Below are 12,652 nucleotides of genomic sequence, written 5' to 3'. Positions count from 1 at the left end.
GTTAACACAAGTGCCCCTAAGTTTCTGTTCTTGTAAATTTTATGAAAAATGATAATGTTTTGTTTAAATTAACTTTATATCTTTTTCTTTTAGAAAAAAAAATGATGATTAATTTTTTTATGAAAACCTTTTATGAATTATGAAAAGAAAAATGCCTAAACTAATGTTATCAGCGGTCTCATATGAACCTTTATGTTCAGAGGAAATTGGTGATGTCAATGGTCCACCTAGAACAAAAAAGAAAGGTATACTATGTGCGTCATCTAAAAAACGTATGTATGCTTTAATGATCCTGTCTGGTGTTGCTCTTTTGTGGGTATTTATTTATTATAAGCTATTAAATCACCGATTTGAGCTTCCAGAACCATTAAGAGAATTGCGAAAGATGTTTGGGGATGGTGAGGTAAAAAAGAGGCGTGGTCGAGAAGATGAGACAGAAAATGTGGTTGTCACTACTTTGGCAGATACAGCATGTCTTCCTCAGTTTTCTAAAGAACGAAAACCTGAATATATACATATTGCTATTGTGTCCTGTGGAAAACTGGCGGATGAAGCCCTAGTAAATATGAAGGCAGCAACATTAGTTTCAAATGCTAACCTCTTTTTTCACATATTTACAGATGAAAAACATATAAAACGGAAAACATTTGATAAAGAGCTACAGAGCTGGCCAGCAATGACACAGCATTGGCTCATGTTTACAGTGTATCCAATATATTACCCAGTAAGCCAGGACCATACACAATGGTTGGAATTGTTTAAACTGTGTGCCTCACAAAGATTGTTTCTTGCTTCAATTCTTGTTCATATAGACTCAGTTATATATGTTGATACTGATGTTTTATTTTTAAGACCACCGGAAGACCTGTGGGAGTATTTTAATAACTTTAACAATACACAAATTGCAGGCATGGTCAGAGAATGCGAACCAAGTACTTCAAATTGTTGGTATAACAAACAACTCTCTCATCCATATGTCCAACCATATGGCGTAAACAGTGGTGTAATGTTGATGAATTTAACGAGAATGCGAAATTTAAAATGGGAGCATGAGCTGATCAGTATATACAACGATTATAATTCTAAAATTGCCTATGGCGATCAAGATATCTTAAATATTTATTTTCATCGCCACATGAAAAGTTTGTTTTTTTTATCTTGTGATTGGAACTATCGACCACTTCACTGCATACACGGAAATTTATGTTCCAAAGCAAAACGAAATGGTGTTTCCTTAATGCATGGTAATCATGGTGTATTTCGGGATAAAAAATTACTTCCTGAATTTTTTGCAGTGTACGATGCATACAGTGACTACGAATTTTCCCATAATGTATTTCAAAAGGACGTTGTTAAGAACGCATATGAGAAGCTTTCAAAGCTGGCTAAAAAGAAAGATGCTTCTAAATGCACAAGGATGAAGAATGCGATGTTGAAGCATATTCGCTGTAAAAAGACAGATAGTGCGCATTAGCATTATGAATAAATTGCTGTAGCACGTTATTCTTTATTTAATTTTTTTTCAATGCATGTGCATAAAAAAATGTTAAAGTTTTTAAGTCATGTAGGCATTATTCATGAATTCTGGTAAGAGAATAATTTTAGAGCAGAGTGGCCAAAAGTCCTTAAATCTCATAGACGATGTAAAAAATGGAGACCTAAAATCTCTTTTTAGTACTGTCATTGTTGTAACAAGGTGTTATTGTTAGTAGTAGTTTTATAATATTAATTGAAAACCAGTCTTTTTCGCAAGAGTATAGTAATCCATATGTTGAAAAATTTTTGCTTTATAGAACAAGAATAGGAATATCATAATAAATTGTAACTTGTTTGTGAACCTTTTCCAAATAGCACCTTGTATGTTTAGCAAAACATACAGTAGAATTTTTCAATTAAATTGGTTTCTCTATAGATATGTGTGATTATATATAAATGTTTATATAAATGGATCATATAATCTGCAGCATTTTTAAAAGCAAATTCTGTTACATAAAATATTAAACCCAGGCAAATTTATTGATTTGCACATGTAAATACGTATCACTATTGCATTATTTAAAGTTATTCGAGTAATTGTTTAAGAAATGGGAAAACTGAACACCTGTAAAACTATTTTTCTAAGAAGCCCAATTTAATTTAGAATATTTATGTTATGAAATGCTATTGTAACTTATTATTATTTATATTATTTTAAGCAAAGAAATCTTCTTAGATCAATATTGTTGCAAGGACTTTGTATTTACAAATTTTAAATGTCTAGAAAATACCTACTTTAAGGAGAGAGATTTTCATGGAGAGAAATTTTTATAACTTTTTATGTTGTTTTCTTCCAACAACCCATATTTTGGAAAGGAATTTCTGAAAGTTCACAAGTCTTTTTGCTACATTAAAGTAAAATTTTGACTTTGCTAACTCTCTTGTCATTTATTGGGTGTCATGAAAATATTACGCTCTAAATTGTAACTTGTCATTTTAGTTAAGAATAAAAATGCTGATCAATGATATAGTTGCAAAGGAACTTCCAGAGTTTCTGTCAATTTTGACAGATTTACATAAACAGGGTGATGACATAGCTTCCTATGTAACTGCTTTGCACCAAAAAATTGAATCAAACAGAGAGGATGGAATAAGTTTTCTGGAAATGAAATGTCATTTATTTCTTGAATATCAAATAAATTTGACTTATTTAATGATTTTAAAGATTGACGGACAGTCATTTGTGGATCAACCATGCATTGATCGTCTAGTGGAGGTAAGAACAGTATTGGAGAAGATACGACCTATTGATAAAAAGTTGAACTATCAAATTGACAAACTTGTGAAAATGGCATCAGAGGAATTAGGTGAATATGAGCACCATCCACTAAGTTTTAAACCAAATTTAGAAAACTTAGTTAGTAAAGAAGATGAAAATGAAAACGCTTCAGAGACAGAGGAGAAAAGTGGGGTTTATGTTCCTCCGAAAGTTACTGCTGTACCTTACGAAGAAGAAAATAAGTTAACACAAAAAGAGAAAAAATCTGAAAAGGCGAGACAACGTTCTCTAAATAGTGCATTGTTGCAAGATTTAAGAGAGGAATATGGCGATGCTCCAGAAGAGATCAAAAACATTCAAACTAATAGTAAGAGAGCCAAAATAAAGGAAAAAGAAGACGAACGCAGACGATACGAAGAAGATAATCTGACACGATTGAGTTTAACGAAGAAAGATAAAATGATGAAGCGTAAACTTAACGATTTAGATGAAATTGTTAAAATTGGTAGCTTCAAAGATGATGAAAGCAGCGATGAAGATGACTATAAGCCAAAAAAGAAGAAAGGAAAAGGAAAGAGGAAATTTGGTGGACAAACAAAAAAGTTTCAGAAGAGAATGCAAAAAAGACGAAAATAATAAATTTTATTTCAATAAACATCTTTTTCGTTTTCTTTGTGTTTAACAACTTTTCTTTTTGATCTAATCTTAACCTATTTTGATTTATGGAAATATTCCATAAATATTAGATTTTTATAACATGTGCCTTTTTGTCTAACTGTCAGATTTGCTTCTATAAATGTCTTTAAAATTATAGGCATCAATAAAATGTTACCACATTACAAATCTGTTTGGAGTGAGGAAGAAAACTTGGGAAAAAATGTTTGTAAGCCTATTTCTTCATGGTCATCTCAGAATTGGATAGCATTTACTATTGGTCACATATGGAAGCAACCCTCCCCAAATAAGATTGATACTGTTTTTATATGCAACCCGGATCAGCCCTGGGAATTATATACTTTGCAAACCAATCATGGCTGTGCGATTGTTCACTTGCAGTGGGAAGGTGATGGAATGGGGTTTATTACGGTTGATTCCAAGGGTATTGGTAAAATATGGCACCCTGATAAAAACTTGGTTAATATCTGGACATGTTCATCCACTATTGATATTGGCGAAGGTGATATAATAAGATGTTTTTCCTGGATTAATAGTCGAAGTAAATACAGTATTGATGTGGAGAAGCTATTTCTAACAAAAGATTTCTTTAAAAAATTTTCCCAAATCAAAAATGAGAATGCTCTTAACGGTATCGCACATGGACAAAACGGATTTATCATTGTAACATCTAGTGGTTTGTTTAAAATTTTTCTTCTTCAAGATGACAATGAACCTGCAATTTTTACCACAAGGCTTGGTAGCATCAAGTTTAACGTGCTTTATGCAGACATTTGCGTAAATGAAAATGGAAAAGTATGTATAGCTGCTTTGACTGATCAATGTATGGTGGAGTTATTTTCCATCACTTGCAAAGAGAATACTACTGGTTTGGAATTATCAGTAGATGTATCACCATGCATTGTCCCACATGTGGGCTCAAATGATCAGGATTTTATCAATTTTAAAATTGTTGACATAAAGTACATTTCCATTGGTTCCAGCGATCAAGTATTAGTCTTATCAAAAAGTAAATCAGCAAGTTGTGTTCAGGTTTTTGAGATTAAAAAAGAACAGGTTATGTTGCATCCTTGTTTTCCACGTGGACAGTCATCTCAACAATGTGCCGACACTTGTGTCTGTTTAAAAACTTTCAGATTCCAACACAACATCAAGTCCATGTTTGTAACAAACTTACGGTATTCAAATTTAGGAAAATCCAAGGATCTGTCATTATCGCCAAAACTTGTCATGTTAGATGAGGGAGGCGGTTTTCATGTGTATTCTTTATACAATTGGTCGCAAGTTGTGAAATTGAGTACTGTGCAGTTACTACAGACCAATCACATTACCTGTGCATCGTTTTCACCATGTGATCATTGTCTTTTTGCTGTTCTAAACAATGGTGACATAATGTTGTTCACACTACCGCACTACTCGATTTGCCAAGATAAAATCAAAGTAAAGAATCTTGTCAACTTACTCCAATATAGCATGGTTGAGGGCTGTATACCTTGGGATGTTATGATGTATTTTAGTTCAGTTGAAAAAAATATTTTAGACCAATCATTCCAAACCTTTTTGGACGATTATAATGAGTGCAATGCGTTTCTGCAAAACCTTTTTAACAATTCTTTTTGGAATGTTAAAATAATGTTTTATCGCCTGTATAAAGATTACTGTGGAGTAGTTGAAAGTTGTAATATTATGTTACTGCACAACCTGTATTATTATGTTGTGTCACGCTTACAAACTGACAAGGAATCTGTGTTAATGGACACAATACATAAAATCTGCTCATCAAATAAAGAAGCTGATATTAGCAAGATTTTTCCATTGATAGATACGAAAGATACAAACATCTTTTTGTGCAGTGATACCACACAACGACCTTTAGTTCAATGGGTTACTGATTATGCCCTCCATTTTGTTCGACTAATCCTATCAAAGAATCATCATGGTCAGAATTGGAGGCTGGCTCTTAAATATTTTGATCCAACATGTTTTTTACATTTGCGACAACTCTTACTGTTATTTCACATCATTTATCAGAAAAACTTTAAACTTCCACATGTCCATCCAGTTTTTATGACCATGGCAAGCTCTTCAGATATCACAGCACAGTTATTCAAGTTGGTAACTAAATTACATCAAATATCAACTGGGGAAGCTGGAACTGAAGTGGGTATGAATGATTTACCATTCAGTAACCTACCTGTGTTGTATTTGGAATTTCCTTCACATGATCCAAAAAGCAGTATATTATCTAGCTTGAATGTCACATCAAACAAGATTGATGAATATCAGCTGCAATTAAAAAGTGATCCTTGGGAGTATATCCATAAGACAGCACTGGAAAACCCTTTGAGCATGGGAATCTCTACTGTGAATACATGGTTACGGCAGATTTACGATGGAGTTAACTTCATGCCCAGCTCGTTAATGTTAAGCGAGGTTGTGAAGCAATGTTGTAATTGTGGATGCTTGACGATACATAGTGGACATAGCAGTAGAGTGTTTAATACGTTGTGGAAAGCATGCTGGGAACGAAAATGTTTTTGTGGTGGATGGTGGAAGCAAGTTGAATGGCATATTTAATTAAACATTTCATGTTTCTTTGAACAGTAATTAAAATAATAAAGATTTGTGTAAATTATGAGAGCGTTCTTGAATTAAATCTCGATATTCTCATTGTAATATTACCCGAAATTTAAAATAATGGCTTTTTCTTAATGGTGGGGAATTTTGGCAGTTTAAAATACTATTTTCACGATGCATTTTTTTTGGTTATTTTTTGATTTGACTATTAGTTGGCGTGCATTTCAAATTTTTTATTTTATTATAAATTGTCAGAAGAATAGAAAATTAGGGAAAATTATAGATTATGTCAGGAAATATTAGTGATACCAGATTTCTTAATTTCTAGTCCCATTACGAGTGAATGTTTTTTTTCGAAATACTTTTTTTTAGTTTGAAAGCTGTGTCAAAATGAAATTCTGTTGACATTGAGATTGTTTCCTGTCATTAGTTTTTTGGCATTATTTATTACTTTTTTCTCTGAGAAAAATTTAATTCTTTCTCTTTGTGTTACCCGAAATTTGTCACATGTTTTTTTGTGGCTCACCTGATAATCTAAATGATTCAAGTTTTATTTCTTAAACTTTATTTAAACATATCGTTTATAGTGGTTCTTCAGGCTTTTTAATTAGTTAAAAGTATATATAATTTTTAATTAACCCTTAACATTTACATTGATAAAGAAAATTCCCCCCAAATAATTGATATTTTGTAATTTTATTTTCAACATTTTCTATCTTATTAGAAGTTGATTATGTCTGATATTCTCTTTATATAAAGTAAACGCCAAAGCATCGAGCACAAATTAATAAAATGAGTAACGAAATAATGCTTAATCGTATAAGGATATCTACTGCTTTGTTTTTAATAATTATTTGCTTTTTACTTTATAATTTGGACTTGATTTTGTTAAACATCAAACTTTATTTCTTAGCTTTTTTCAATAGGTGGATTGTTTAGATTTCATGCTTGCTATAACATTTGTATTTACAACCTAACATGCATATGTTCTATTTGATTGTATCTTAAGAAACTGCTTATATTACACCCAAAATTAAACCTGGTGTAGAAATTGTTCATAGTTTAAATTATGCTTATTGCTATGAATAAACAAGGCGAAGAAAACACTTTGTATAATTTTTTATTTAACCCTGTCAGTATGATTAAGCTTGTATTTACATGCGTATAAAAGTATTTTATTATGTGTTCATTTCATGTCTGTTAATTTACGAAAAAATTGTTTACCTGTTTGAATTTTCTGATATAACATAAACATTTACTATGCACTACTTCTGATTACTTAAGATGTATTTGTTTAGTAGGTGAAATTACCTAAGAAATCTACTGGTAAACACGTGTGTATTTGTCAGGATGTCAAGGTTTCAAAATAAAGCAGAAACGTGTAGGATTGGTTTGAACATGACCCATACCTGTGATTCTGTTGATGTAGAGTTGATGCAGAGTTAGAAATCCAATATGTTCAAAATGTAAAAAATCTCAATTTATTAAGGTTTAAATCTGATAAAATGTGATAGAAACCCTCCATAGATACCCTTGTTATGGAGTTAAATGTTTGATTCTATGGTGAAGAATGGATAACGTTCAACATCGAAGAAAAGAGTTCGCAAACAAGGATAGTGGTTGTATGAACTCAAGTCACAATGATGAATCATCAACAGACAGAAAGACGGAGAAAGAACGAGATGAAGATAAAAAAGCAGAAAAAAGAGGCATATAGTTATTTAAAAAGATCTATCAACAATATTATCAAATAACTTTAATTTGAAAATATTGTTGTTTATTATTTTTTGCTATTTGTTTTATTTCAGGACTATCCCTCCTAACTTACATCGCGGATGAGTTGAAGCGAGATTACATGTTAGAGCACAATGAAAAGAAGTTAAAAGAACGTAGAAAGAGAGTATACACGTTTGTGAAGACGCCAAAAGAGTTGGAGAAAGTCAGCGCTTTATTGATTGATTTATTTTTCATACAGATCATTTTCTATTTACCTTTTTTTCCAAATTTTAAAATTAAACTTAAACGAACTTATAGTTTTCAAAAAGATTTAACAGTATCAAGCTATTCAACAAGGTCAAATCTTAATGTAAAAACTATTACAGGGTGCCCCTTTGTCAGAAAATACAAAAGTAGAATCAGGAATTCTAGATTTACCATGTTAAAATAGCTGGAAGTACCCATTATAGTTTGAACAACATTCCTCATTGATAATTTTCTTAACAAACATACAAGATCTGTGTCGAATTACATCCACAGTTCTGGGAACTGGTTTTGCAGAAATACGCGACACCTTATATTCTAGCGCATCAAGTTTGGTTGACAAGTATAAGTTTTAGATCTTTTCTTAAAAAAATAGTTTTAATTTTTACAGTTCATCAAAAACATTTGTATTGGAGTTTTCAGGGTGATTTAAGCTTTATTAGAATAATTGTTCTAATCCAAAAATTGCTGGAAGATGAGAAAAAATGTCAAAAGTGTCCGAAATATGGATTGAGACACTCTACGGACATTTTATTTCAGGGTTAATTAATCATATGTCTGTTATCTTACATTTCCTGTATTGTAACTCTTTCTTGTCTAGTTTTTGCTGTTTGGTTTTCTGTTATGTTTTGACGTCTTCTTGTTCATCTTCACATTTTTACCTCTACGTTTGCTGCTCGCAGCTTTTACAGTGTTACGCAGATTGTGCAGTTCAACGCACAGGTGGGTAAAACTTTTCTAATGGTGTTTCAGTTATTATAATACTGAGTGAATCAAATTCAAGTGAAGGAGATTTTTATTCTTTATAGAAATCTTTTGGATCCTGTTCAAAAAATAGACATATTAAAAGGTCAGTCTTTTTATTTGTTGTCCTATATTTTTTATCATGAGCAGGCGACGTAGGAACACATGGATTTGGTAGATAAATTATGTGTTAATATTGTTGAGAATTGTTAATTTTAGCGATAATCCTAGTAACTGTGATATCATTGATGCAATATATTGACACATCTGTCATCTATCATGTTGTCCGAATTCAGTCTGTCATCAAATTATATGTGGTTTACAATATGTTAGATGTAAGTTCATCTTTGTCATCAAAAGTATATATAATATCGTATTTTTTTAAGCGTTACTACATTAGGAAAACACGTCACGTCTGTTTATTTTCGCTAGACACAATCAGACAACAAGAACTAATTCTTTTACTCTTCTATCTATCTTAAATTTTTTTGCATGACAGAACCGCGTCTGCTGCTGCGTCTGTTTCTGGAGCTCGACCTTTTTGACTCGTTTGTTCGTAACACATAAAGAGTTGTTTAATACAGGCAAGCTACCCCGGTTAAACAGGTTGGCTCACTTAGTTAGAATCTCACTATTTTTGTGACCTGAACAAAAAAGATCAAAAATTTTCATATCAATAGAGAGGATTTGTTGGATGAATTGTCATACAATATACGTTAGTCCAGAAGAATAAAAATATGCATATAAACACAGCACAAATTTTAGCCGACCTACCCAACAAACTATTTTAGCCTACATGAACAGCTTCTAAATTTACATCTTTGGCATTACAGACATTCTGTAACAGTTGCAATTTTAGTAAACTTTTACTTGATTTTAAGATGGCGGACAAGTTGTTGGCTTCATTTGGCCAGGATGTATTGGACGCGCTATATTGGACAGCAACTGAACCACGCGGACGTAAAAGAGAGCACGTTGGAATCCTACCACACCTCGTGTTATCTTTAGTGTATGTCTGTATCCTTTCACAGAAATCAACAGCATACTTTTTTACGTCGGCCTTGTGTGTTAAAGTGCACAAAGGCTGGCGTTGTTTTTCTGTAGGGTTGCATTAAATATTAAAATTGACCTTTTGATAGAGAAAGGGGTTGTGTGGGTTAGGTAGCCAGAGTTGCACATTCCCTCTTATCGGTTCTCTCTTTTGATTAGCATTGATTTTATTGCAACTATTTGGTCCTTAACAGATTTTATTTAGCGTTACATACTTTACTGAATTTAGCACAAGCCATTGTTTTGAATGTGGCGATAAATTCTTTCAACAAAGCCTTGCTTACTATCATGATTTCCAACCAGGTGTGTATGTTATGCTCCTGTTCAATACACTTCACAATACCTACTTCTGCGCCTCTGTATCTGACTTGATTAACTGGCAAATGATATTGTTGCAACCATTGTACGAACATTTCATTTTCACATTTTTTTAGTTTATAGAAATTAAATCGAGTGTTTTCAAAAGATTTGAGAAGAACAACTTATTCCAAATGTCTTGCAGTGGTAAGTACACGGTGCGAAGTGATGTTAACAAACACACTCTCTTCTTTATGGGTTCAACCAAAGCTGGAACGTTCCTAAAATTATAGTGTAAATAAGACATTTGTGCCTACAGTGTGAAAGAAACTTGAAAAAGGGAGCTATTTTTCATTAATTGTTTCATGGTATTTGCATAATGACCAACGTTTATTGTAAGTGCTTCATCTGCAACGGTAAAAACAAACACAAAGTCAAACAGCTTGATTAAGCATCATGCATATTTCAAGACTTAAGAGTTTTTATAGACGTATTATAGTTATAATACATTATGCTTATCAAAATGGGTGAAATATATCCTGTCAGTATGTCAGAAAATATTCACTCTCCTTATTCACTTTCCTTAGATGCTCGCGAAAGATTTCACTACTTGATACTTTTACTTGTTGTTGGTCTGCGAAACCTGACAGAGTATGACTGGAACCTAGGTATGTTATGCATGATCATGCTGATTTCAGCAATTTTTTGATATCTCCGTAACCTGATGTTTGTGATGATAACCACGTGATTCGACTAAAAGTTTAGTTGTGTTGATGTGATTTAGAATACGCTTATCGATCGTTCGCTCCATTTGCAGCCGTGGTTATTGGTTCGGAATTTTTGGTTGACTGGTTTAAGCATGCATTTATCACGAAATTCAACAATATACAACCTGAGGTCTGTTGCGCTCTATAAACTTGTGGATGTAGAAAATAAAGGATTTCTGATTTCAGTGTTTTTTTATTGGTCTATAGGTTTACACAATGTATCGGACTTTTCTTGCAAAGAATATTCTTCACAGTAAACACGACACGGTAATATTATCTCCATTATTTCGGTCAGTCATCTCACTTTCTAATTTAAAATTGAAAACGTGTTCTTACTATTTTTTATTTTTATTTTATATTTTTTGATTACAAATGAAAATATAAGTTAAAGAATTGCCAGTTTGTTGTTTCGCGGTTCTTGTTTTTTTTTTTTTTTGCGGGTTAATAAGTTTATTAGCTAACATCTAATGCTAAACACGTTAAAGCCAACGTTTAAAGTGAGATTCTAGTTCTGGTGTTTAATACTCTCGCCTTTCGTGGATACCTCTTTACTTAATTTCGTCAATTTTCAATGTATTGAAGAAGAGCAGTCATTTTTCTTCCATTATTCAGTAAAAAAAATAGAAACAACTGCCCTTACTGATCACTACGGGAGTGAAAACTGGATTTCTGGCGTCGCCAAAATTTTAACGCCTGCAAAATAGCTTTTTGATGTTTGACTTTGGTGACTTACATAAAAGTTAACAAAGCAGCGGATTAGTTTATTAGTGTGATTTAAACTAATTTTTTTCAGGGTGCCAAGTCAGGGGTCAAGTCGTAATATAGTGACCCATATATATCATATTTTTAGGTATTCACTGGTCACACTGACCAAGTATCAAGAAGGATGGGATTCACAGCTCTTCCACTTGCAGTTCTTGTAAGTAGTGCGAACAATGAACTATTGCGAACTATTCAGAAAGAAGAAACTCTTTTCCTACATCAACCTTTTTTTTTTTAGCTGATTAAAATTATTGGTCAGTGCGTCCATTTATCAGGATGGCGTGGAATTTTATTTGCTACACTGGCCTATTTTTGGTGAGTACAGCTAGATAGAAAAGTTTGGATCAAGTAGCTAGTTATCTATAGTTATCTATATTTTCTTTTCAGTTTGTGCGCATTAAAACTTCTCATCAGCATCAGAATATTTGGAAAAGCATCCGAGTACGTTAAAGACGAAGTTAAAATAGTAGGAGACAGTTCAAACGAAAGAATATACAACCCGAGTTGGTCGTTTGAACCTTTAAGCAGTGTTCAAGAAATACATGGAGGTTTTAACAGTGACACTAAATTATTTTCGTCGAGAACTTCTGTTGTTGGAGAATCATCTTTTTAGTTTGTATTTTGATACCAGTAGAAAACTTCTTCGCTATTTTTGTTTTTCGTTTTGACGGTTTGTAACATGTGCGATGTAGTTATGTGTTCTCTATTAGCGTCCTGCAGTGTTTTTTATAGAAAATTGTTTCGTTTTGGGAATACTGTATTTAATTATTACGTTGTTTTATGTTTAATGCAACTTATTAAAAAAAATATAACACTTTTTCTCCTAATATCTTCTCCTCCTATTAATCTTGTGGACTGATTGTGATTGTAAATTTCTTGAATAGTCATGGCAGGTCAGAATGTTGCTGCGTGTGAATGTAACTATATTTGTACGAGCTGATTATCAAACTTCATCATCTTTTGGAAATAGAATTTGCTTTCGTTAAATTGCGTGATACTTGGATGCTAGATTTTTTTTAGTGAATTATCTTGCCTTTTTGTGACT

The 12,652-nt window shown here is 32.4% G+C and overlaps 4 protein-coding genes across 4 annotated transcripts; all 4 read left to right on the top strand.

Annotated features, from left to right (window-relative positions):
• Positions 1 to 57: 57 nt before the first annotated feature.
• Positions 58 to 2,217, top strand: LOC130645852 (glucoside xylosyltransferase 2-like). Its single transcript, XM_057451965.1, has one exon. It carries the CDS (start codon positions 140 to 142, stop codon positions 1,472 to 1,474), a length of 1,335 nt encoding a protein of 444 aa, XP_057307948.1. The 5' UTR covers positions 58 to 139; the 3' UTR covers positions 1,475 to 2,217.
• Positions 2,218 to 2,488: 271 nt separating this feature from the next.
• Positions 2,489 to 3,391, top strand: LOC130646111 (neuroguidin-like). Its single transcript, XM_057452249.1, has one exon. The coding sequence runs from the start codon at positions 2,489 to 2,491 to the stop codon at positions 3,389 to 3,391; it is 903 nt and encodes a 300-aa protein (XP_057308232.1).
• A 189-nt stretch (positions 3,392 to 3,580) lies between these two features.
• LOC130646109 (mediator of RNA polymerase II transcription subunit 16-like) lies at positions 3,581 to 6,007 on the top strand. The gene has a single exon (XM_057452248.1). It carries the CDS (start codon positions 3,581 to 3,583, stop codon positions 6,005 to 6,007), a length of 2,427 nt encoding a protein of 808 aa, XP_057308231.1.
• Positions 6,008 to 7,226: 1,219 nt separating this feature from the next.
• LOC130645851 (transmembrane anterior posterior transformation protein 1-like) lies at positions 7,227 to 12,594 on the top strand. The gene is made up of 14 exons (XM_057451964.1): positions 7,227 to 7,716; positions 7,816 to 7,946; positions 8,589 to 8,710; positions 8,797 to 8,837; positions 8,951 to 9,066; positions 9,613 to 9,748; positions 9,987 to 10,084; positions 10,216 to 10,285; positions 10,666 to 10,746; positions 10,863 to 10,975; positions 11,053 to 11,112; positions 11,696 to 11,764; positions 11,846 to 11,922; positions 11,995 to 12,594. The coding sequence occupies exons 1-14, from the start codon at positions 7,578 to 7,580 to the stop codon at positions 12,218 to 12,220; spliced, it is 1,479 nt and encodes a 492-aa protein (XP_057307947.1). The 5' UTR covers positions 7,227 to 7,577; the 3' UTR covers positions 12,221 to 12,594.
• The last annotated feature ends 58 nt before the right edge of the window (positions 12,595 to 12,652 follow it).

This window comes from Hydractinia symbiolongicarpus, chromosome 5, assembly GCF_029227915.1.
Source record: "Hydractinia symbiolongicarpus strain clone_291-10 chromosome 5, HSymV2.1, whole genome shotgun sequence".
NCBI lineage: Eukaryota > Metazoa > Cnidaria > Hydrozoa > Anthoathecata > Hydractiniidae > Hydractinia > Hydractinia symbiolongicarpus.
This window is presented reverse-complemented; position numbering and strand designations above follow the sequence as displayed.